Below are 23494 nucleotides of genomic sequence, written 5' to 3'. Positions count from 1 at the left end.
AATTTAGTTTGCTCTTTGCTTCCATGTTTTCAACTTAAAAGAATTTCAATGTCCATTAAATAAACAAGAAACTGTTTTGGTTTGTTTTTTGGGGGGGAGGGCGAAGGGCTGACTTTTTTATCATGTTATGATTTGGAAGCAAAAGTAATATTTCTTTAAAATGAAAAACACATAAAAATGCAAAGCCTGTCTGGTATGGGAATAAGGTGAATCTGGGTGTAGTTTTCAAACTGAGACTGGTCCTGTCTTCTCACAGACAGCATAACCCCCATTCCCCTGAGGCTAGTACACAGAGACAAGATGAAGGCCATGGACTGCTCTTTGAGCCAACAATAGATCTGGTATCACCAAATGCCAGGTTTGGGGAGAGACATCTTGAGGAGTAAGTGCACCCCACTGTTCCAGGCAAAAGCCAGAGCATCATGAAATATTCTTTCTTTTCTTTACATAGTTCTCTCTTGAGAAATTCTCTGAAAAGCAAGGCTTCTAGAGGTCTTTGGTTTGAGAAGCATATGGAGAATTTGAGACAGAAAAGAGATTCATCTTCAACTTACATGTTCCATGTAAGCAGACAGATTTGTATCAGAGTGGTCCCAGGGGGATCAGAATTTGACTCCGCTGCAGCCTCTAAATTTAAGATGCTGCAACACAAAGCGGTATTCCATGGCTGTACAATTTGTTCAGGCAGTTTAGTTGTCCCTCCAATAATCAGTGTAGCATCTCAACTGAGTGCTGTGGTTCCCACTATTTTTAAAGCTTGCTATCATAAATACCTCAAAATGTTTTGTGGGTACTATTCTTTTATCCACCATAGACACTTGTTTTTTCTCAGGTTTTCAGCATTAGCAGACATCTAACATCCTTACTTTACTAGATTTTGTTAGCTGAAAATCCCTTCTCACAGGGGAAAAGCCTATATCAGATATTCTAAAATAAAGTTAGAAGCTGTCCCTGTATCTTATTTGCATGTGGAAAAAGAAGACTATTTCTACTTAGCCTATTCATAAGTACATAAAAGCCTTTTAAAGTCAATTAAGACAGTCCATAAAAATTAAAGAGGAAAGGCTTTAAAAGTCCAGCTTCCTTAGCACCTTCCATCAAATGATTTCATTTTGCTTTATGAACACCTCTGGAGCTAGGCATTACATCCTTTTAATATTTGAGGAGATCAACAGTTTAAGTACCAGACTCTTGGAAAAGTCAAGCAACATTGTTAGACAATGTTTATAAAAGCTATTAGCCCCGGAGGAGCAAAAACCCACTTACAGCAGAAATATGTGGAGATTCCAGAGTGTTTAGGTTTCTATTTAACTTTCAAGATTACTTGTGTCTATAATACAAAAATGTAAGATTAGACATAACTGACAACGAAACCACCAGTGGATGAGAACACTGCAACCATGGTCACCTTCAAAACATCATTTCAGTGTTCTGCTTTTTTTTTATTGAATTCTCACTGTATTCTAGCTAAAATCCCGATGTCCTTTTTCATGTCTTCCCACGGCTAGACCAGTTCCAAGCTACCCGAGAGACCTGGAGAGCCCAGAACAAATTCCACACCTTGGATTCACCAACCTCAACTGCAAGAGCTACGTGTGCAGATTTTCCAGTATTAGCATAACAGATCGAGATTAACCAAAATACAGTTTTTCTGAAGTATCCCAGATAGCACTCCCAAACTTCAATTACACACCACCATTCAAAAAATACAAGGTTCTGCTAAAAGAAAACTGCATTCAGAAAACTGAACATTGGTGATCAGAAAACTGACACTTTCCATCCACTGAATGGTGGTGGTATAGGAAGTTATGTCCAGTATACTTCTCATGATTGCATATACCACTGTAATACTGGAACCCTTTCAAGCAGTGCACTAAATTAGGTGACTAATACCTCCCTGTTCTCCCTCTCATCAAAAAGGCAGCGGTATTGTGTTGCAGTCTTTGCTGTGTACGGTGAAAGAAGAAACTCTCAAATAAATGGTCCTTGCAATGAAAGTAGAAGGTTGATGAGATTCTAGATGAGTATATTAGTTACTGTTGCAATTCGTTATACCGTCTTACACTTACCGCTACTGCACGCTTACTGCACAGACAAGCTTTACCCTTATTTCGGAAAGTTCGGTTACACCACAGAAATAGCTGGCACTGGCTTTGGCCCTCATGGTCTTCACCCCAGAGTTGAGTCCAGGCTGTTAGGAGTCTTGGAAAAAAAACCAAAACTAACCACCCCCCCCCCCCCCCAAAAAAAAAAAACAAAACCACCCAAACCCAAGACCTGGAACAGAACTCATTCTTGTAAGTTTGCTAGATGGTGAAGATTCCATACACCATTGTGCTTCATCCAAAAGAAAAAAAGATAATTGAAGCTAGATGACTGACCCCTAAGATAGGATGGCAGCTCCATGAAAAAGAGGACAGTAGAAAAGTATTTTTTTTTTTAAATACTGCTATGTGAGACCATCAGAAATGAATACCAAGGCTCTCTAAAGCCATCTAAATGCAAAGACCAATGGCAAATATACAATTTCAGAGGAAACGGTACATTTTCCAAAATGTTTTGATCTTGCTGTCAGTCTGTTATTTGCCTTGCCCGAGTTCAGATTCAGTTGCTTGCTCTTCATCCATGAGCTAATCCCATCTAAGCATTGGGTCATCTCGATAATTGAAGTTACGTGAAATAGGCAACTGAATGAAGTAAAGCTGATTATTTAAAAAAGAATGAAAAAAAGTGCCAGGAGTTTAAAAGCTAGATTACATGAATTTTTGCTCATCTCAAAAATGCAGGAAATTATTTTCCTTGAATTCTGCAAGATCAAGTGTGCCACTGATTAAAACTTTGTCTACTGAAGTGGAAGAGCAGAACACTGATGAGTTTGATTGTCCTGCAAGCAAGATATTTTCAATGAGACTGTTAACAAAATGAAACCACTATGATAATTTAATTCCTAGTTCAGGCCTTCCAGCAGCTTTTCAACGTGAGTAATCTCCATCAGTTCAATACCCCCAAAATTATAAATAACCACCAGTGAATACATGCCATTCAAATGTAGACAGGCATGAACTTATGAGGTAGTTTATAACTTTTATAGTCTCACCACCAATTAACAATGTAAATAAATTACTAAAGCCCTATCAGATTATAATTTCCCCAAAATGACATTTCTGTGATTATGTTTCCGTGACTTCTGTGATTATAGTTATGAAGTAACTATATGAAGTAACTAATCAAAGGGGAGGTGGGGAATCCTAGAATAACCCAAATTAGCAGGAATCATAATGGTTGGCTTGTCATGAGTCTCTGCCTCTAGTGTTAAGTATCTTTACATCTGAGCAAAAGCCCACAGCTATTCTGCCTGTTTCTGGATACATTCAGATCATTAGCAAAATACTGAGTGATATAAACAGAGCAGACTCACCACTATTTTATCCATCATTTTAAAGATGTCATCTAAGAACGAATGTACTGAAAGATATGATGAGATCTCTTGTCATTGCTCAGATAATGAAAAAGAGGCTTCACCGTTCAGCGCATTATGCAAAGCTGATTGATAAAGAGTAGCACCTCATCATCACAAAGTATATTGCAGACATGCAAAATATTCGGCTACTCCTCTGGCACTATACACTGTACTGTGTGGGGAGGAACACGGAGGAGAAAGGAAGACAGACCCCCAATCATACGCTGTAGAACTCAGGGAAACTGCATTTAACCATCTTTTGCGAAATTCCAAGAAGCCTTGAAACAGAAAAAGGTCTTAAAATAAAAAGATTAGTCAGGATGAGTTTGGTACAATGCTCTGGGTGATGCTCTGTTTGTGTTGAGAAAGGAATGTACTCTGAATAATTAGAAGAGATAAGGTGGGCACCTGAAGGAGATCAGGAGACCATCAAGTCAGGAATTTGTTGAACAAAGAAAACTGAAAGGTCTACTCCACCTAGATCCCACCTATTGTGAATGGAATGATTGGGTGTCAAAATCAAATGAGTATGTATGCAAAGATGCTGTGTAACCTCTCACAAAACTGTATAAAATACCTAACTTTTCACTGAAAACTTTGGAGCTAGTTTGTCCAGTGCGAATCGGCTAGCTCCCCAACGTTGCACGAAATAAATACCTTTGCGCTTAAAGACGAAATTCGTCTCTGAGCAGTTACTCTGTGCCGTTTTGGCACCAGCGTTGATCAATACAGAATTCCATTTTTACAGAAGAAATGCCGCAAAGAGGCAGCAAACATTCAGAAATAATTGACAGATTATTTCAGAAGGATTTGACAGATCATTAACTTTTGATTTCTTCAGTGACATCATCCTATTTGATCCAATTAATAAAAACAACCCTCACTAAGAGAAAACCTAGGTAGGCATTTTTTTGTACCGAACACGGTATTGCAGCTTTTGTAAGCACATGTTCTTTCTGTTTACATATCGTCCAAAATCAAGGGAATGAACAATCATTTCTCTTAAACCAGATTGAATTGCATGCAATGGAAGGCAATTAGAATGTCTCTGCAAATGTTTACTTTTTAACGTTGAAGTTTCAGAAGTAGCAAGAACAAAGATTTGCTGCTGACTTTGTTGCTAATTTAGGAAGTTCTGTTCCGAGTCTAGAGTCTAGACAACCCAGCACTGATAAAGTTGTTTTTATAATCAGTTTGATCAAGAGACTGCTAAAAAAAGCAAATTAATTTCTGAGACCTCACAGTACCTAATGGGAGATCTAAACATTAGTCTCATATCAAGCCAGCAGACTACAAACTGTTGGATTCTTAAGCTTTACTTGCAAAAATAACATTCATAGCAGACAATCGTGTGAAGAACAAACATCATTAGGAAGATCATGAAGTAGGCCATTACCATTTCATATAATTAAATATTTTCCTATTTGCTTTTCCTTTCGTAACTCTCCTCCAGAAACAAGCAGGATTTCTCCAGGCTGCAGAAAAATCACCGCTCTATCACCACATTACTGTTTAACTTTGTATTTGACAATGCTCAAGAATGCAGAGAACATATGAATCGAGACATACGAATCAAGAGTTTGGATTTACATAGCAGCGAGTCCAACTAGGAGCTTTAGAACAAAACCGTATGAAGCACAGCCCTGATCTAACATCCAAAATGAAATAAATAAATCTAATGTTCTTGTTTCCATTCTTGTATGGATTTTTCTTTAACACCGGTTTGCTTATAGGGAGCAGCTGTTCATTGTCCATAAATTTACTCAAACTGAGATGTCTGTTTTCAACAAACAGGGTACATACCATTGTGAACATCAAGACTGGAATTTAAAATTCTTCCCAGTTCTTACCTTTGATTTCTGCTCTTAATTTTTTTTTAAAAAAAAGTACGTAAAAGTAGCAGTAATTGAAGTTTAATTCCATTATATTACGTAACCCAGAAACCTGTTGGAACAGAGCTGTCAATACCCTCTTGGACAGCTAGCTGCTCATTGAAACATTTTGTGAATCGCATTGCTTTTAACCTGCTGCTGCTGTACAAACTGTAAGCCTTTCAGGAAGTGTTCACCGGGCATTAATTTTTTAAAAAGAACAATACTATCCCTGTCACAGTAAAAGGCTTGTCAGTTGTTTGTTATTCAACATGCAAAACGAAAGCACCTCAAAGATACCATTCTAAGGTTTGAAAGGTGGAATTTCATTTGTAATTCCTTAAAATCACACATGAATTTTGATAGTCAACGTTAGCATCTTCATGAAGCTGGAAAGTTTGTGGTTTTGAGGATAAAACTGGTTACTTACTAACAGAAGCAGAAGCGGTTTCGCTACACGGCTGAATATTTAAATAGACAAAGCAGTCAGGAAATAGGTCCACCAGCCACCCCCCTCCACTATGGAGCCCAGTAAGTGCTCGATGCTTCCAGCAGCATAAACAATAAACACATAAAGCAATGAGGCTGGGACCATTAATGCCATATGCTTACAAAATAAACACTGCATTCAAATGGAAGGCAAGAGTCTACTTTAGCTAAAAGAATAAGACCAACCCAAAATAATAAATGTTTAGAGCCACAGGAAATATTTATTTCAACATTAATTTGTGCTGTGTTTTATTTTTCTATACAACATAACTACTGCATAGCTTTCATAGCTGAAAAAACTTAAAAGAATCACTCAGAGCCAAGATGTACACAAATGAAAGTTATTTTATCATGTCCAACATACATTCAGCGTTCCTGAGAAGCTAGCATATCTGAGTTGAAACTGCAAAATTAGAACAACTCCAATCAGCAGAACTAGTCTATTACCGCTGCAACAGGAATGTTGTTTTACCGCTGTTACCATAGTTAGTTAAATCCCTTGATACTGGAAGCTGGGATCTCCTTGATGCCAGCCACTTATCTCAAACCCATCAGTGCAAATTAGAGGCAGCCCAAACTCGTCATTTGCGAAAGGAAAAGTGAAAAGAGGAACAAAGGCTCTCATATAATGATTTCATCCTGGTTTTAAAGCTGCTCATTTCAAGCTCAAAAATATTTGTATTACTGGGGACCAATGCCCAGTTCTGTATCAGAACAGTTCTGGGAAGCATACCACAAAAGCAAGCTAGCAGTGTAAGATGTATTAGTAGAAAAATGAACTAGGTTGACCAAGTAGATCATTTTTCCCTCTCTGCTTCACATAAATCTTATGTCACATACATAGTCCTGAAGTTAAATAATTTCAAAAGGTCAACAGAGTACTGATACAAGATTACACTTCTAATAGTATAAGATGTTTATTATTAAAACCTTCAGCTGTTCTAAAAGCAAGACAAATGGCTATTCCTTACCAATTACAGTAAGTGATTCATGTACTTTAGAATACTAAACTCTCTGCTTCCTAGTATTATGGTGTGGTATGGCTTTTTATTGCTAAATTGTCAGAAAATGAAGAAAACTACAGCAATCTGATTACAAATTAATAATTGTAGCTTGACCAGACGGGAGGAAAATTTTTTGCCCTTTGACTTCTGTTCAGGTATATTTTTAAATGACATACTGAAAGCTAATTTCAGCACTTTTGCTTTAAGCTGCATTTCTTACAGCAAATAATTAGCAGTTTCCAATATGCGCTGTGTAGCAGTGCTGGCTGAAAATTACACATCACAAACTGATGCTTTTTCATGAGCCCCAACCCAAAAAGGGACAGAAGGTGATCAGAAATCACGGTGTCGCTCTGTCACGCAAAGCTGACCGAACCGCTACGGAGCACACCAGCAGTGCCGGCCCTGCACCCACAGCTCTGTAACTTCAGTGAGCAGACACCGGTCCAAGTGAACACATTCCTGTAACCCCCAAAGGAACACCAGCGCGCCTCCTGCGCTGGCGTACATACCCATCTCCCAAACGCTAAAGTTCGGGGAGTTTTATGACATCAAGACACGGCAAAGCATGAAGTCACCGTTCATTCTTTTCTCAGACAAAAATCCTGAATGCTATAAAATCCCTACAAATCTAAATACAGTATAACTGGTCACTTCGTTACGTCTCCGTAATGTTAACAGGTAAATCACTAAACACAGCTTTATGTACTCAGTCATCAGTAACTATATCTAACAAACCTAAACATACTTATTACCTCACATCGTTAGCCCTTTACTGCTTTGAGGTATTATATAGAAGCACAATTAAGATGGAAGACTCTCTTCTTTTCAAAAAATATACTCCTTCCACTTAGTACTGTTTTCCTATCATCTAATCCATTCTGTATTTTCAAAAGTCCCGCGCTATAAATAGCTTATTTTATACAAACCACGTATTTTTAAAAACCACCAGAATTTCTCTGCTAAAAAAAAAAATAAATCACTAAGTAAACAAAGCATTGTGTCTCCTTTTAGATTGTTCTAAAGCAGATAACCAACTAATCCTAAGGGAGCAATTTCTCAGTGCTCCGAAACAAGCATGCCTACACCCTAGTTTGAATGCTCTGAAGGAACATCAGTAAGGCAGGGAACATGGCAGAACAGCAAACAGCTGAAGTTGGTTGGGGCAGCTGATGTACTGGATTCAGGATCCCTTGCTCCACAGACCAGCAGAAAAGAGCCACAGGGTCTTAGAGTCAGCTGTGGCACTTGACAGAGCAAAATGCGTGGGAAGCTCAATTTTTAACACCGGCAAACTCTCGCACATTTTGCGATTTTCAACTTTTCCTCCCATTTATTGCAGCGTAAGCAGCCAAAACCAAAGCTCTGGTGATGAGCAGGCTGCGCGTGTTTGTAACTGCTTTAAGGAGGAGGCAGTGACCTTCACACCCTCATAGAACAGCCTCATTCCTCCCTCTCCTCGGTCTCTTTTTGTCTCTCTAGGCAACGGGTTTTTGTTTTTCTACCAGAAAAATGGGAATAAGGTTTTACCTTTCAAGTAATTTATGAAAAAACAGGGCTGTTCTCAAAACCAAGTTACTCTGCATGCATCTGTTGTATCCCTGAGGTAACCGTAGTTAAGAGGGTCCCTGACAGTATTTCTTTAGGACCTAGAAAATGTCTTTCTCCCAAGAAGCCACACTGTCCTGTTACTCCTTCAGAGTGGGCCAGTTACTTCTTAAGATAACTTGCTCCCTTCCTGCTGCTCTATGGCTCTAAAGTTACATTTAAAAAAAAAAAAAAAAGTGAAATTCACACTCGCTCTGAGGTATCCACAGTGACCCGAGTCTCCGTGTTCCTGCCCCAAACCCTTAAATGCCCTCAGCTGTCAGAAATCCGTGTTGCATAGTCAAACAGTGATCGCGTGCTGCCTGCACAAAGACGCTCCCACCCTAGGGCCATTCTCCACTACGTGATCGCTAGTGAAGGAACAACTGTGTATTTTGCACACGCACAGCCTGGTATGAGAAAAACGCCTTAGTCCTAAACTTAAAGCATTGCAAGCACTTTGCTTGTCACCTCTTCAGTAAGAGAAGCATTTTCCCGGGAATCACGATGACATACACCAGTGTCATGGAAGCATCAAATCCACTAGATTCCTCGGAAGTCTGAGCTTTGGTACCTTGTCCAGGCACTAGCCCCCAGGTTCCTTCGTGGTCCCAACAGCCAAGCTGCTTCCCATAGCTTGCATTCCCACTGCTGCGAGGGGAGAGGGCACTGGGCCTGCTCTGCACCCCCATCCCCCCCACCCACCCACCCCCAGCAGCTGGGACACCTGACAGCCTTCCAATTAAGCCAGTGACACCAGTGCACCCCAGTGCCTTTAGGTGGATTGCACAGGTGTCACCAGCTTAATTGGAACATGGCAGGTCTGCACAGCTGTCAGAGGACATTAATTTGGCCTGTAGTATTTGCATTCCTGGTAGCAGAGCTAGAGGAGTGTGAAAGAGCCCAGTCAGCTGTCATACCAACAAACTGGGCTTGGGCCATGACAATTAAAGAAGGGGGAGGGAAAAAAAAAAAAAAAAAAAGAGAAAAAGGAAACCAGGCCAAAGTCTCTCCCGCCTCAAGTTCCACTCACAGCCATCTGCTGCCCCATTCGCAAGTACCAAAGCAATGGCAGTTCACGCCAGCTGGTTCTGGGGTCCGCAAGGGATTTCATGCTGAGAGTGGGCTGTTTGTGGACCTTGCCATAACTAGCGAAAGTGGTACAGAAGGTGGCTCTACACCATTTAGCAGAAGGCTGCACGCAACTACTAGACAAACCCTTACCTGGGGAGCAACCTTTTTTTTCAGCATTGCACAAAGTAGCCCCCCCTGCCCCCCAAAAGGAGGATAAGCAAGCCATCAGGAAGCCCCAACATAATGAACCTGAATTACCCTAGAGCAGGAATTTTTAAAACCTATGTATGTTTCTGAATACTAGTTTGAAATCAAATTGCTTATGATGTTCAGGACGCCTATGTTCTAAATAGCAACTCCTGCAACTGCAGTCAGAAAACTCAATCCAATTCAACATTTTATGAGGAGTCAACCTTCCTCCTTCCTACTGACAATTATTCCACAGGGCATGAAAGTCCAGACCCACCCCACGATGCCCGAGGTGGGGGGGATCCCCCACTCCCTCAATTGCTTATCAAACTTGAGGCAGACTCAAACCCCACTTTGTATTTAAACTCACGTTTTCCTTCACAAGACTGTTTTCATTGCTAACAAAATAGTTTTCGAAAGTTCTTTACTCCCCATCGTAAGTGCCAGTTTAGAAAAGCGTTGGAGTTAAAAGAAAATACTCAAACTACTTGGTTCCACATACTTTTATAGCCAACTGCTATGATTTAAATAGGATACTCCAAACGTCAGCGCTTAATATTATTAGTCTGGGGTTAGTTGCCAGCTCTCCAAACATAACCTATTCTCGCTCCAGCCTCACAGCATGACAGCACATAGCTCCCATTCCAAGGGGAACCTGTTTCAGCAAGAACCGCTCCAGCTCCTCTTTGCCAGAGGGACCAAGTCTCAGGATACCCCAGGGAAAGGAAAAACTGAAATCCGACCAAGTACGTTAACCTGTAGAATCACACAACAGTTTGGGTTGGAAGGGACCTTTAAGGGTCAGCTAGTCCAACCCCCTTGACTCGAGCAGGGACATCTTCAACTAGATCTGGTTGCTCAGAGCCCCGTCCAGCCTGGCCCTGAACGTTCCCAGGGATGGGGCATCTACCACCTCTCTGGGCAACCTGTTCCAGTGGCTCAACTACCCTCAGTAAAGCATTTGTTCCTTATGTCCAACACAAACCTACCCTCTGCTAGAGGGAAAGCATTACCCCTTCTCATATCGCTGCAGGCCCTTGTAGAGAGTCCCTCTCCAGCTTTCATGTAGGCCCCCGTTAGGTACTGGAAGGCTGCTGAAGTGTCTTCTCCCCAGAGCCCTCTCTTCTCCAGGCTGAACAACTCCAACTCTCTCAGTCTGTCCTCATAGAAGAGGTGCTCCAGCCTTCTCTCTGATCAACTCCTACTATAAATTCCACACAGGATTAGCTTTCCCAAACTGAAAATGCTGTCAAGTCACATTTTACTAAAAATCACTACAAAATTACAAAGGTGCCATCTAATTTGACCTCAGTGTCACCTATGCTATTATTTATGTCGATCTTAAACTGTATCCGAACATGGCCCAGCAGGGTCACTTCTAACTGGCCACAGACACTTCACTTTACAGGACACAGCACTACAGTTCTGCCCAAGAAATATCTAGGCATATGTCTGAAGAAAGCATTCTCCAAAAACATCTGCATGCATTTAGTTTTCAAAACAATTTCCTACATAATTTAAACAAGTTTGCAAGGGATCAACATTGTATGCGTTCTATTGATGTCATCGTAATTGTGCTGCTTAAGCATCCACACTCTTAATATTTTAATATTAAACTACTGCCACGACAATAAAACAGCAGTTTAATGGGAGACTAAATGGCTTCTCATGTTTTGATCAAAACAATAGAAATACTGACATACTGTGGCACAAAATTAGTATAAATAGACTTTATTGAAGTCAGTACCTTTGTACTGAAGCCGAAGATTGTGTCTACATAAGCACAAGTTGTAACATTTCACAACTTCTAAAAGGAATGTCAACAATTACAACGATCATGCATACCATGGTCGATAATCACATTTTTAGAAGCATTTTCAACCATTTCTAAAGAAATGCTTATAACATTGTTATATATAGAACTACTTTCAATAAACTGCAAAACATTGATCAGCTTTTCCAGTATGAGCTACAGTGTCAACACAAAAGGGAGGCATAAATGTTTAATTTATGAAATCAGAATGGAATATTTACTGTAAAGAAAAATTAAAAAGCTTTCAAATAAAGGCCATTATTGAACCAAAGTGAAGAGCACAACTTGAACTTTGAAACATTTCATCTCTTAAAGCTGTCCTCTGAATAACTTCAGTTCAAAGCATAAATTCAGTACTGTGAGTATTCCTTGGACTGAAGTTTGGCAATGATGCGATCCAACTGTCTCTTTGCTTCGCACTGTGGAAAATTGCTCATGTCATAATACTGAGGGGCAATTTTCACCAGCCTGTCAAAAAAGGAAAAGTTTGTTACTAATACTCAAACTTTTAAGATGCATCCTACAGAAATTCTGCAACTGAACCAAGGGAAACAAAGATTATCCATTATTTTGAGCTCGTTCTGCAGTTCTAACATTAATGAAGGTTTACACACACATTTAAATCTCAGTCCCATCCCATGCAAACACCCAAGTCCAAAGCAAAAAAGCACACACTTGAGTCTTGCACGATGCTCCCATCCAGCCTCACATCCCTTAGAGGCCCACACTGTGGCTTCAGTACATGCTGTAAGAACCCATACGGAGCTGCTGCTAAATGTCAAAGTCCCCAAGCCACAGAAGTCCACCTAAATATCCGCCTGTGTAAGACTACAGTTCAGCCTTAACTGTTGCAAGCTTAAAAATGCAACCAAGGCCATAGGATCCTGCATTAAGCTATACAGCACTTGCTGAGAAAAAGATTTCTAAGGAAGGATTCAAACATTTTTCCACGGAAATACTACGGACAATATGTATGCTATGTTTTCCAGCTTAGAAATCTTTAAACTCTTTCCACACAACAGCACAATTCTATCATCAATTGAAGAGCCTCCCACGTCCCAAAGCTTACAGCTTGGCAGTTTAAGTACAGCTATTAAGACAGGCAAGCCTATTCAGATCTCTGCTTGTTTGCAGAGGATCAGGCTTCTAATTTCCTTGATATACACTCTATTGATGAATAAATATTATGACAAGACAGGCTGTACTAGTACTACCACCTCTTTCCTTCATGTTTTAAGAAAGTGTTAAATCCTGTTCAGATCCTTCTGGAAAAGTTTGACATTTGCCGAGAGTGGTACTAGATCCTGAGAACAAAAGGCATCTACTGGTACCTCTTAACTTGGGTACACAAGCGGGTGCTAGTACATATCCCCAAACACCGCATCTCCAAGCTGCTCATCCCCAACAGGCTTACCAAAGTAACAGGGTTTAGGTCAAGCATCTCTCTGTGCACTGCATACAGAGCCTGAGCATCCAAGTTTGACACTCAGTTCCCACAGACAGAAACAAGTATCCATGAAGAAAACCTTTAGTTACAAGATCTCAAGTCCATGCCATTGCCATGCCCCAAATGATTTTGATAATATCAGCATCAGGAAAAGTGAAAGGAACTTTTTTTAAATTGAGGTTAAAAAAAGGAAAAAAAAAAAAAAAAGTGCTTCACAGTAGGTCATGATTGTTTTAAAACTTTTGGCTTACCATTCTGGTTTTATGTCTGTACATGTCCGGATGTAATTCTTTGTTGTGAGGACAAACTCATTATAGAGCACCCATTCTGGTTTATGATCGAGGACAGTGGAGGGATGCAACTGCACCACCTGGTTATCTTTCACTGTTAAGTAATGCCCTGTTCGTTCCAAATGTGCCACCTAAGTAAAAAGACATTCTTTCGTTACCACAGGCAATTTTTAAATGAAGTGATTTCAAGCTGACTGTTAAGTGTTCTATACAAAATACACTACCCCGACTTTTAAACCTCATCTAAATTTGGTACATTACTTGACCACTTCAACAATTCAGGGTTCTTTTTTATAGTCACAATCAAGATGCCAGATGTTTTTGCTAACTGCCATGCTAAGTGTATATTCTAATACACAATTCAAGCAACATATAAGAACACCTGTCACGCAAAGAGAAGAACCATTATTAGAAAAACAGCAATGCAAACAGATTATTGGAAGAGAATATTTATTGGACAAGTTTGTAAGACCACACAAAGTCACAGGTATCTGCTTCAGGCACTTCATTGCTGCAGCCACTGTGGGACCTGTAAGCCACAACGTTACCCTTTCAAGTTTTTATTACTGCAGTGTTTCAGTAGTAATTTAACTGATGCACGTATTATTCTGCAAATCCTCTCACACAGTGGGCCTGAAAAAAATATGTCAGTCCAGTAAGAACAGGAAGTTTAGTATGTCAGAAATAAGAACAGTCTTGTTACAGCATGAGCTTCAGAGCTGGAAAATGTAGGTTCAGCAACACACTTGTGCTATGACCTTGGCGAAAATCGATTAACCTCTCTCTGACTAAGCTTCTTGCTCTATGAAAGGGAATAATGCCTACCTCGCTGAGATACTCCGATACCTAGCTCATTAAGATTTGGTAAAGCAGACAGTTATCCTTAGACAGATATCCTCTGTAAGAACAGTTAATCTAACAGAACAGGTGACTAAAATTAACCTTTTGATACTGGTAATTCAAGATGACCTCAGTACTTAATTCATTACATATACACACACACGTGTACTGTAAAAAGATTAAGCAAGATGGACAATGGCTGAAAGATGTCTGAAAAGATACATTTTTATTAATCATCCTTAGCTGTTCTCCTTTAATATAGGCACTTTCTTGTTTTCTTAATTCCTCTCATCTTTTTTGGTTTTTGCCTAGTCAAAATTAAATTCTATCTATTAGATTAAAATCCCAGGATTTCTAAAGCAGTAGTTACCTCAAATTTTAAGTCAGAATATCTCCTTAGTAACAAATATTTTGAGTGTGCTTCTCTTATGACATAAATATCCAGAAGATGTTTTAGGAGTGGAACAAAGTATTTAAAGTCTGCGAATCTTTTCGCCCAAGATTTTTGAGATTACACTGCTACTTTATTTCAAGTCTGGGGAGCCAACACAGGCTCTTCTAAATGGAGATTAACAGTGCGCTGTCTGTAACGATTTAGGCTTAATTTCACCCAACTCAATCCAATGTTTGCAAAATTAAATAGCAGTATAGCTGCAAACCAGACTAGACTAGAAACTCATCTGTCACAGACCTAGCACAATCACAGCTCACAGCACATATGTTGCTGTGGGATTATGCTTGCTTTGTTTTTGTTTTTTTTTTTTTTTTTAAAAAGGAATTGGGGGGGATGGTGTTTTTTTCCCCTCCAAAAAATCAATTTCATTTTTCAGATCAAAATAAAAGCATGCCATACAAAAATATTTGCGTGCTTTATCAATTTCTGTTCTTCCTATAAAAGGACAGAAGAATTAATTTATTTAGGGTTCAGTCTAAAAAACAGTATGCTGTTAAATTTAAATCAGTACAATTTACTTGCAGTACCTCAGCCTCACTCGCATGTATTACAATAGAAGAGTCTTCTCATCTAGCTTTCCCAAATACATACAATTTCCTTTTCCACATCATCTATAATGATAGTAGGAAGTTGTATTTCATAGTTCAGAATTATGCAAAGTAAACACGTAAAAAGATTCTGAAGTAACTAATTAAGCATACGCAAAGAAAGTAAGTGCTACAGAAAAGTACAGTTAGCTCTTAATTTCCAGGGAAGGACAGCAGCTGGAGTAACACCAATTAAGAAAAAAACATTTCCTTAGAACATGGATATCAGGGATATTTAAGTCACATTTAAGTGGTTACATACTACTTTAACTTCTTTCAGTCCTGGGCTACCCTTAGCACCGAGCACAATATTCATCCTGTTTACACATTTTATTAAGTATGCTTGTTAGTGCATAGACTAGTACAGAATTTCAGGTTCAGTAATGGCAACACTATCGCAAAACACATGCAGTGAAGCAATGGCTCCATAGCAAGCAATGATGATCTAACTCTCAGCTATTACCTTTTCCTGCTCCCCCCTGGCCTGAGCTGTTTCAGCACAGCTGACCAAGCCGATGCTGCTTCTTTTCTAAAGGTATAATTGGTTTGCAGGATCAATATGCTAAAAGCATTTACAACGGGCTCAGGCAAGCACTAAGGCTGACAAAAGGGAATGAACAAGGACACATGGGAGGCAGCATATACACATGCTACTCTGAACCCGCAGCAAGCACCCAGTTCCGGCGCCTGTGAAATACAATATAGTGGTGGTTGGGCCAGACATCCTTCAGAGGTCCCTTCCAACCCCACCATCCCATGATTCTGTGATGTTTTTCAGAGCATGAAGAACATGAAAGTATGAAGACACAAAGCATGTCTAGGAAATGGGTTCATTTTTTCAATCAATATTGGTAGTATGAGAGATACTAGGGAACACGCTTGAACCCTCAGCTCGATCATGTCCATCTATTATGTATTTGTGTCAAAACGTTTGTGAATTAGGCTACCTGAACAAAGAATGGGGTTGTAAATGGAGAGAAAAGTCACTGACACTACTGACTGCACACCATAAGGAGCTATACAAACGTGACTAAAAGGATCAATAGAGAGCCAAGACAGCTGATGTGTCTCTGCAACAGGTTACCTTGCAGACTGGGAAAGCCCACCTGCTGATGATTTAGAGACAACTGCAATGCTTTTATGAACATGAAAACCCACACTGCATGGTGGCCACCATGGCACATGCCACCAGAGGAAAAAGTTTCAGTTCCAAGTTCTCCTAACAGAGGTTTCAAGGATGTCACACAGTTTTATTAAGAATGACACGCTCTCCTCTGAAGTCTTAAGTATACCTGTGCTTATTTATCATGTATCACACATCCTTGAACCTCGAGGACCCAAACCATGGTTCTCTGGTGTAGCCGCAAGAAGGAGATTTTAATTAGCAGTCCTGTTGTCTGACATGTAACTTCCTGTACAGCACAAGTCATTTAATTTCATCCTCTGTAGTGGCCCTGTGTGCGACTAAGCCACATCTTCCAAATAAAGGTTCCAAAGCTTCATTTGAAGACACCACAGGACCTTTAAATTCTAACTTAAATTTTCAACTATCAATTCTTGTTCTGCCTTCACTACTGGAAATACAATGATAAAAACTTAAGTTCTTTAAGTTCTTTAAGACAGATGGCAAATATCAGTTACAAAAAAAAATCACTAGAAGGAAGATGACCCATCTTTGGCATTTGCTTGCTTTTTCCAATGCAATTTTAAGTTTTCTTACCTTACTTCTCGTAGTTTAATTATTTTTTACTATACAGTTGTTTCAGCTACATGTCTATTAACACTTTAAAAATGTCTGAATGTTTAAAAATTGTAAGCTTAGTTTCTCTATATAGTTCAATAAAAAATATTCTATACCTAGTTCTTGAGTTTTGTTGCCAAATTAAGATTTGTATAGGTGTACAATTTTCCAGTCCCTATCCCTTAAGACAGGATATGTCCAAGTATTGTGAAAGCAGTATTTCTCTGATGTATTTTATTTTCAATGAGCAGTTCCTTAGTGATTTTGCAAGTGTCACTCTTGCTCTATTTTATAAATACTTCACATATTCTGATGTGTGATATAGAAACAGTTACTGAAAAAAAGCCAGTAAGTTTTCCATTATAAGAACGGGAAGAAACTGAGGACACAGCACAAAAATTTTATAAGATACTTCTTGTCAGTATCTAACCTCCAGAAGTTCTTCTACACACAGAACTGTTCAGTTTTAAACAATTCTACTATTCCCTTTGCTTATCTATAGCAAATTTACTGGAGTTCAAGTTTGTATTCATATATGAACGGTAAAGAAATGATTTGTCACTGCACATTTATCAGCCCCTGACACACAGCTGAAGGCAGTTTACAGTACTCAGTACTAATTATATAATTAGTACTATTTCAGTAGTTAATATAGGCCTGCACTGCAACTTCAACCATGTCTTGACCAGTACAGAAATTTCCACAGGAAGATTTTACGATTGTTTTTAGTACGCCCTGCAATTATCAAAGTATAAAACAATGCAGTCGTCAAGAACTATTTCAGAACAATGGCTTCTGCTGTTTTTTCTACTAGAGTTCAAAGAATCCACTTCTGCCATGTGTTGCTCACAGGCCTTGGGACATTACACGCAGAGACTATCTAATGTACTTGCACATACTTTGCAAATGCTCAGACAGAATTCCACACATGTTCTGTACTAAGAGGACAAAGAACGATGCATGTATTTCATTACTCAGGTTTTCTGAACAAGAGCCCCCAAGCGCCAAAGCCTAAGTATCTGCTTAGAGAGGGTACAATTTGCACACAGACTACATTTTTAAATACTTCAGCTTCTGGTACATAATATAGCTTTTAAGTATTTAGAAGTTTTCTACTGAAGGTTACTCAAAACAACATGGAATTCATGACAGAAGGTTCAGAGTTCAAGGTCAAACAGGTATCACACTATCACGGAGGTTAGTCAAAAAAACTCAAAATAAAATGGGCTCAAACACATCAAAGGAAAAGAGAAGCTGTTGAAATGGCTTCCAGTCCAAATGCTTTCAACAGGTCTACCACAGCTATCTCTTGATTCAGCCCAAAATTGTTAGGCATTTTGGGTGAGGGGGGTGAGTAAATCACCTGTTGATCACGGAAGCCCAAGGAGACTTCAATTTTCATCTCTGAGCCGACTACTCTGTTCACAGTAAAAATATAAAGCCAGATCTTTAGCTCCCGAGCAGCAGACCAAAAAGCTACCTGTACCAACAGTGCAGTTCCACATCCACAGCAGGAAAATACCTATTAGAGGAAGAGTCTCATGCCGAGTAACATAAAGCAAACCGACAGTGCACAAACACATCCAAGGACATGACCTCCTATAGGTCCAAGCAAATTAAGGAAGCCATAGGGTACACGGCCAAACAAAAGTGCAACTGTGGTAATCTGACCTGCTTCAACCAGCTGGCACCCACCAATGACTGCTGGGCAGAACTGTTCTTTGTCTTTCTAACCATTTACAGAATTAAGGGTGTAGATGGGAATGTGTACTAAAGCAAGATGAAGAAATCATGCCCCAAAAGCAAGGGCTCAACACAACGACTAGCCTGCTTGTCTGAGGAGCTACAGCAAATCTTTAGAACCATTTTAATATTTAAAAGCAGCAACAGCCTTAATCTGCTATTTACATTACAGTGAAATGCAGTTGCTGACACTGATACTCTCGTTTTCCAAAAACCCAGAAACGTGTTTCTGTCACAGACTGGCTGGCTTAGCCCCAGGGAAGGTACTGTTTCCTTAGCAGAGGGCAGGGCCGTTTCAACGCACATGGTTACCCAAGTCTGCGTTCCAGTCAGGATGTGTTAAGTGCACGCCTGTCAAACTGCTTGCCATTCTAACCTGCACAGCGCTGACCAGTGGTTCCCTTTTCAACTGGTACGCTTTTGTGCTCAAATACCCCTAGAGCACAGCCCAAGTGAAAAATTGAGAAATGCCATGGGCACTGCTCAGCCTCTTTAGGATAACAGGGTTGCGTTCTCCAGAAGTGAGACATTAGGCTCTAGCAAAGGCGTTACTGAGATGCATCAGAATGCATGTTGGCTGGGAAAAACATTATCACAACAGTCCAGAGTCCATGAGAAGACTCACTTCCATTAGAGTTTCCGTACCACTAGGTTTGCAAAAGGACTCTTCCAGCCTCAAGGATGAATGCTGAAGAGAAAAAACCCCACAGTACGAAGAGACTATGCTCAAAAAACCCAACCAAACCCCCTCCAAAAAAATTCCAAAGGAAAAAAATGCAGCCTGCATTCTAGCTTAGACACATGCTTAACGTGAAAACCAAAGCACCAGGAGGTAGCAATGGAGACTGGCTTCCATACCACCCTGGTTCAAGGGGCAGATGAGTTACAAACAGCATACATCTTGAGATTTCAGACCTGCTCTAGAATTCATAACTAATAAGATTTAAAATATAAATATACGTATTAAATATATAAACTATAAAACATGCAAAAGAAAATATTCTCCTTCTATAAGGATAACTTGTAATTAATACTTAAATGCAGCTATACTTCTACTTGTATCAGAATACGAATCATGTAAAAACTACATGTTCTGCAGTTACTTTGAAAAGTTTTATGAAGTTACTTCCTCAGCTATTCAGAAGTTAGTATTTAGTTCCTGACTGGTCATGCCAGAAACAGTATTTTGATACTAGTAAGACTGCCTACAACTTCTCTTCCAAATAAGATTTGACTAAAGAATGTACTACTTGACTAGTAACTAAGCAACCTGACAAAGACTAAGTGGTAATGTAGTTAGCCATATATAATTTAAGTAACATTCAGAAAATTTTAGCAACCACACTAACATTAAAAGCCATGTAAACACTGAACTATGCTTCCTGTAAGAACACGCACATACCTGCATGAAATACCCAGTAACTAATGCCTTTCTTATGTTGATGTAATAGTCTCGGCTGGTAAAGTCTGTGCTTCTACGAGGCAAATTAAATCTATCCATGATTCGTGACAGCTGTTGGCGTACGTTGTCTGCAGACATCAGGGACCTGTAGTTAATGAAGTTGTCATAACACCACTGAACCGACTCATGATCTGCAACATGAAAAAACATGAATCAAAAATGAGTATTTCATCCAATTAGAACAAGCAAATAAAAGAGCTACTAACCGATTGATCAGTCAGATGAACCAGAAAAAAGAGATATCCATAAACTTTTATAAATTACAACAGCTCTTAGTTTATTCAGTTGATTTCTTGCATTAGATAACTTGCCAAAATTGTTTTCTATTCAGGAAGCGTGGGGTCAGAAGAAAAGTAGTTTTCTTCCCCCCTCACCAACATATATACACACAATCATTGATGTTTTTTGCTGAAATACCACACCAATGGATTTTGCGTATTTCAAAAAACCATGCCCTGAAACTGGAAAAATCATCTTCCAAACTTGCAGTTTAAAATGTAACTGACTAAGAAACCCTGCACAATCTTTAACAGTAGCATGCAAAGAATACACACAAGAAGATTATACTGTATTTTTGAGAAACCAAACCCTCCTTAACTGTTACTTGAATGCTTAATTTGAGAGCTATACAAACTAATCTAATACTATGCATGACACCTCACAGAAGTTTAAGTAAATGTAGGTGACTGGTAAAACACAGCATCAGTAACAGACATCTATACTCTTAAGTTACTGTTTCTACTACTGATAGCTCTAATAAGAAATCTGTTAAGATAGTAAGCCTAAGCCATTCTGTCAGGATAAGACCCTGCATGTTTAACTCCAGGAAACCCAGTTCTCCCTACCAATTCTGTTACTTTCCAAGTGATGCTCTATTAATCTCATTTTAATAATCCAACAAAACCAGCCTTAAAAAATTAAAACTTAATGCATATCTTGTACAGACAGAAACTATTCTTAGTTTGCATTGGGAAGGAAGGTTACGTAATTTGAAGAAAGTTTAAGTTCAGCATTTTATTTTACAGACTGTATTTAAAATGAAGTATGAACGCAGAAGCTCTTATACATTATACAGTAGAATCATAATTGAAGTACCATAGCATGTTACTTTCTGTGCCATTTGAAATGTGCGTTTTAGATGACTCATAACTGTTTCACATCGTTCTAGATACAAACAGTAGCAGCATTTTGTCTTCTGATCCTGAATCCCAGAAAACCTACTCAATGTCACAGTGAAAGTGAGCAAAGATTATTCCCCAAACAATTCCACCCCTCAGTAACCTCACCATGAAAGCTGTGGCTTTCAGAAACATGCACAAACAAAATGTCTGCAAGACATACTAAAAAGCCAACAGAAAAAACCAGCCAACAGAAGTCTCCGATTCACAGCTTTTTAGACGTTTTTCAGCTATTGTTTTTTAAACAGTTTTGAAGACTTTTGTCTGCAGTTTTACTCTGAAGATACTCTTATTTTGGTTTTCCACATAATGATACAGTTTTAAAATGTTTCAATGTAACATTTCTATATCAAAGCTGCAACAGAAAGGGGCCCCAACTTGTGCTTCTTTTTACTCAGGGTAAAAAGGCTGTTGCTTTTTTGTTTGCTTACAGGAAAATGCAACAGGAGGACCTGATTCACCTGGTTGGCAGTTAAGAGTAATCTTTTTCACTTACCACCAGGATAAGTCACTTAAAAATGACTGCCACTTATGCAGTCATTTTTCAATAGAACCCCTAGCTTCACATGTTTCATTCCTGCCTTTTTCAAGCTGCTAAAACGCACTTCAGCTATGCTGACGAGGACTGTACATTTTCCCTAAAATCCATACACATAAATGAGGTAAATGAAAGAAAGTATCGTATGGCCCTAAGTTCTCGATGCAATACCCCTTTGCCTCTCAGTTCATCCCAAGGCCTTATTACAGAATTCCTAATTGTATTAAAAAGTTAGGAATAAAAAGGGTTTGGTTCTAGGAACTTATCCTTCTCCAAATTCACAGTATTTTCTGCACTGCCTTCTCTGAAAAATTACTAAGCAATTACGCAGGTTCTTCTATAATTAATGGCAAAAAGCAAACTTCCAATATTTCTTAATTATAAGAATGCTTGCTTCCTTCTGTCCAAGGTTACCCAGCATTGATTTAAAAGCCTGGCTTGTCTCCATACTCATCAGTTTATTACATGATCTCTTGGCTGGTTTTTTGGTTTTGTTTCCCCCCTAGAGCAAAGCAGCACTTGAGTAACGCTTTTACATACTTTTAACAAAAAAAAAATATTTTAAGATTACAATAGAATAGCTCAAAAAAAACAAGCTCAAGCCTTTCAACTGTCCTTGGAACCAAGGAACGAAAGCTGGCAGCACAAAGTATTACAAATAATTTTGCTAAAACAGGCACATACTCACTTTGTTTGAAAGCATGGTAGACATTCAGCAACGTCAAATGATCTCCATCTATGTGGGCAAACCTCATCTTGGCTTCATCTGCTGCTTTCTTTGCTTCCGTGGGGCGAACAAAACACTGTGGGACTAAACAAGGTTGGTATGGGCCCAACACAAACGCCCATATCGATGAGTCACGCATTCACAGATAGAGGAACAAGGCCTAGCTAGGTCAGTTCACAGAGCATAGGGCAGGGCAGGATGGCCTCCAACTGCATCTTGGACTGTTTACTACCTTGATTTGGTACATCAACACCTAACCACATCTGTAAGACAAGAGGGTTTCAAAGCTACAGAGTACCTGATTATTTTAATAGAACTATATGTAGGCATCAAAATCTCTAGTCTGAAGGCCATCAATATTGCCTATGTATACTGGAAGGCTAAACAGATCTTAGTTCAAGACCCAGTGCTGATAGCTCTACCAAGAGCTAGTACCCCACGTAACAAAAATTGCAAATCTGCTTTCTCAGAAAGCCTTTATGGACTGAGTTAGGAAGGAAGTTCTGAAACTGTACTGCACTAGCACAGTCTAAACACACACAAGTTTTATCACAAGTCTGCTACTAGACAGAACACACTAGTAAAGTGAAGTCCTCTTCCCCAGATGGTATTGTTATCAGCACTGGTATACAGAAACATGTGAATGAAGGTATTAAATCTAAACGTTGTGATGGTAGCGGTAGTGGTGGAAGGTTAAACCGTCCTTTGGCACTACTTGAAATAAAAAAAAAATAAAAATTAAAAAACTGCAATGTGATGACCTTTCTCTGTCATTATATTTCTTACATATATCTGACTCAGTCTGACTATTTCAAAAAATTGTGTTTTAACATTCCCTCTCCAAATACAGTCTACCAAAGATCACAAATAGTATTGCAGCCAACTTAAAGGTCTGTCAACATTCTTAGATGTTTGTAATATCAAAACTAATTCACAAGATGTTTGAAGTAGTTACAAGAGATCTTCACTTTATAGAGATCTACAGGAGAAAAAAGTCAGT

At 39.2% G+C, this 23494-nt stretch overlaps 1 protein-coding gene across 1 annotated transcript in view; it reads right to left on the bottom strand.

The window, feature by feature from the left end:
* Positions 1 to 11389: 11389 nt before the first annotated feature.
* The window catches only part of DHX15 (DEAH-box helicase 15), a 46257-nt gene continuing 34152 nt past the window's right edge, over positions 11390 to 23494 (bottom strand). The window contains exons 11-14 of the mRNA XM_055727251.1: positions 22456 to 22578; positions 19992 to 20182; positions 13186 to 13355; positions 11390 to 11955 (exon numbers count right to left, since the gene is read on the bottom strand). Coding sequence (XP_055583226.1) covers positions 11838 to 11955; positions 13186 to 13355; positions 19992 to 20182; positions 22456 to 22578 — 602 coding nt within the window. The 3' untranslated portion in view covers positions 11390 to 11837. The remainder of the gene's footprint in view (positions 11956 to 13185; positions 13356 to 19991; positions 20183 to 22455; positions 22579 to 23494) is intronic.

Source organism: Falco cherrug, chromosome 1 (assembly GCF_023634085.1).
Source record: "Falco cherrug isolate bFalChe1 chromosome 1, bFalChe1.pri, whole genome shotgun sequence".
Lineage (NCBI taxonomy): Eukaryota > Metazoa > Chordata > Aves > Falconiformes > Falconidae > Falco > Falco cherrug.
This window is presented reverse-complemented; position numbering and strand designations above follow the sequence as displayed.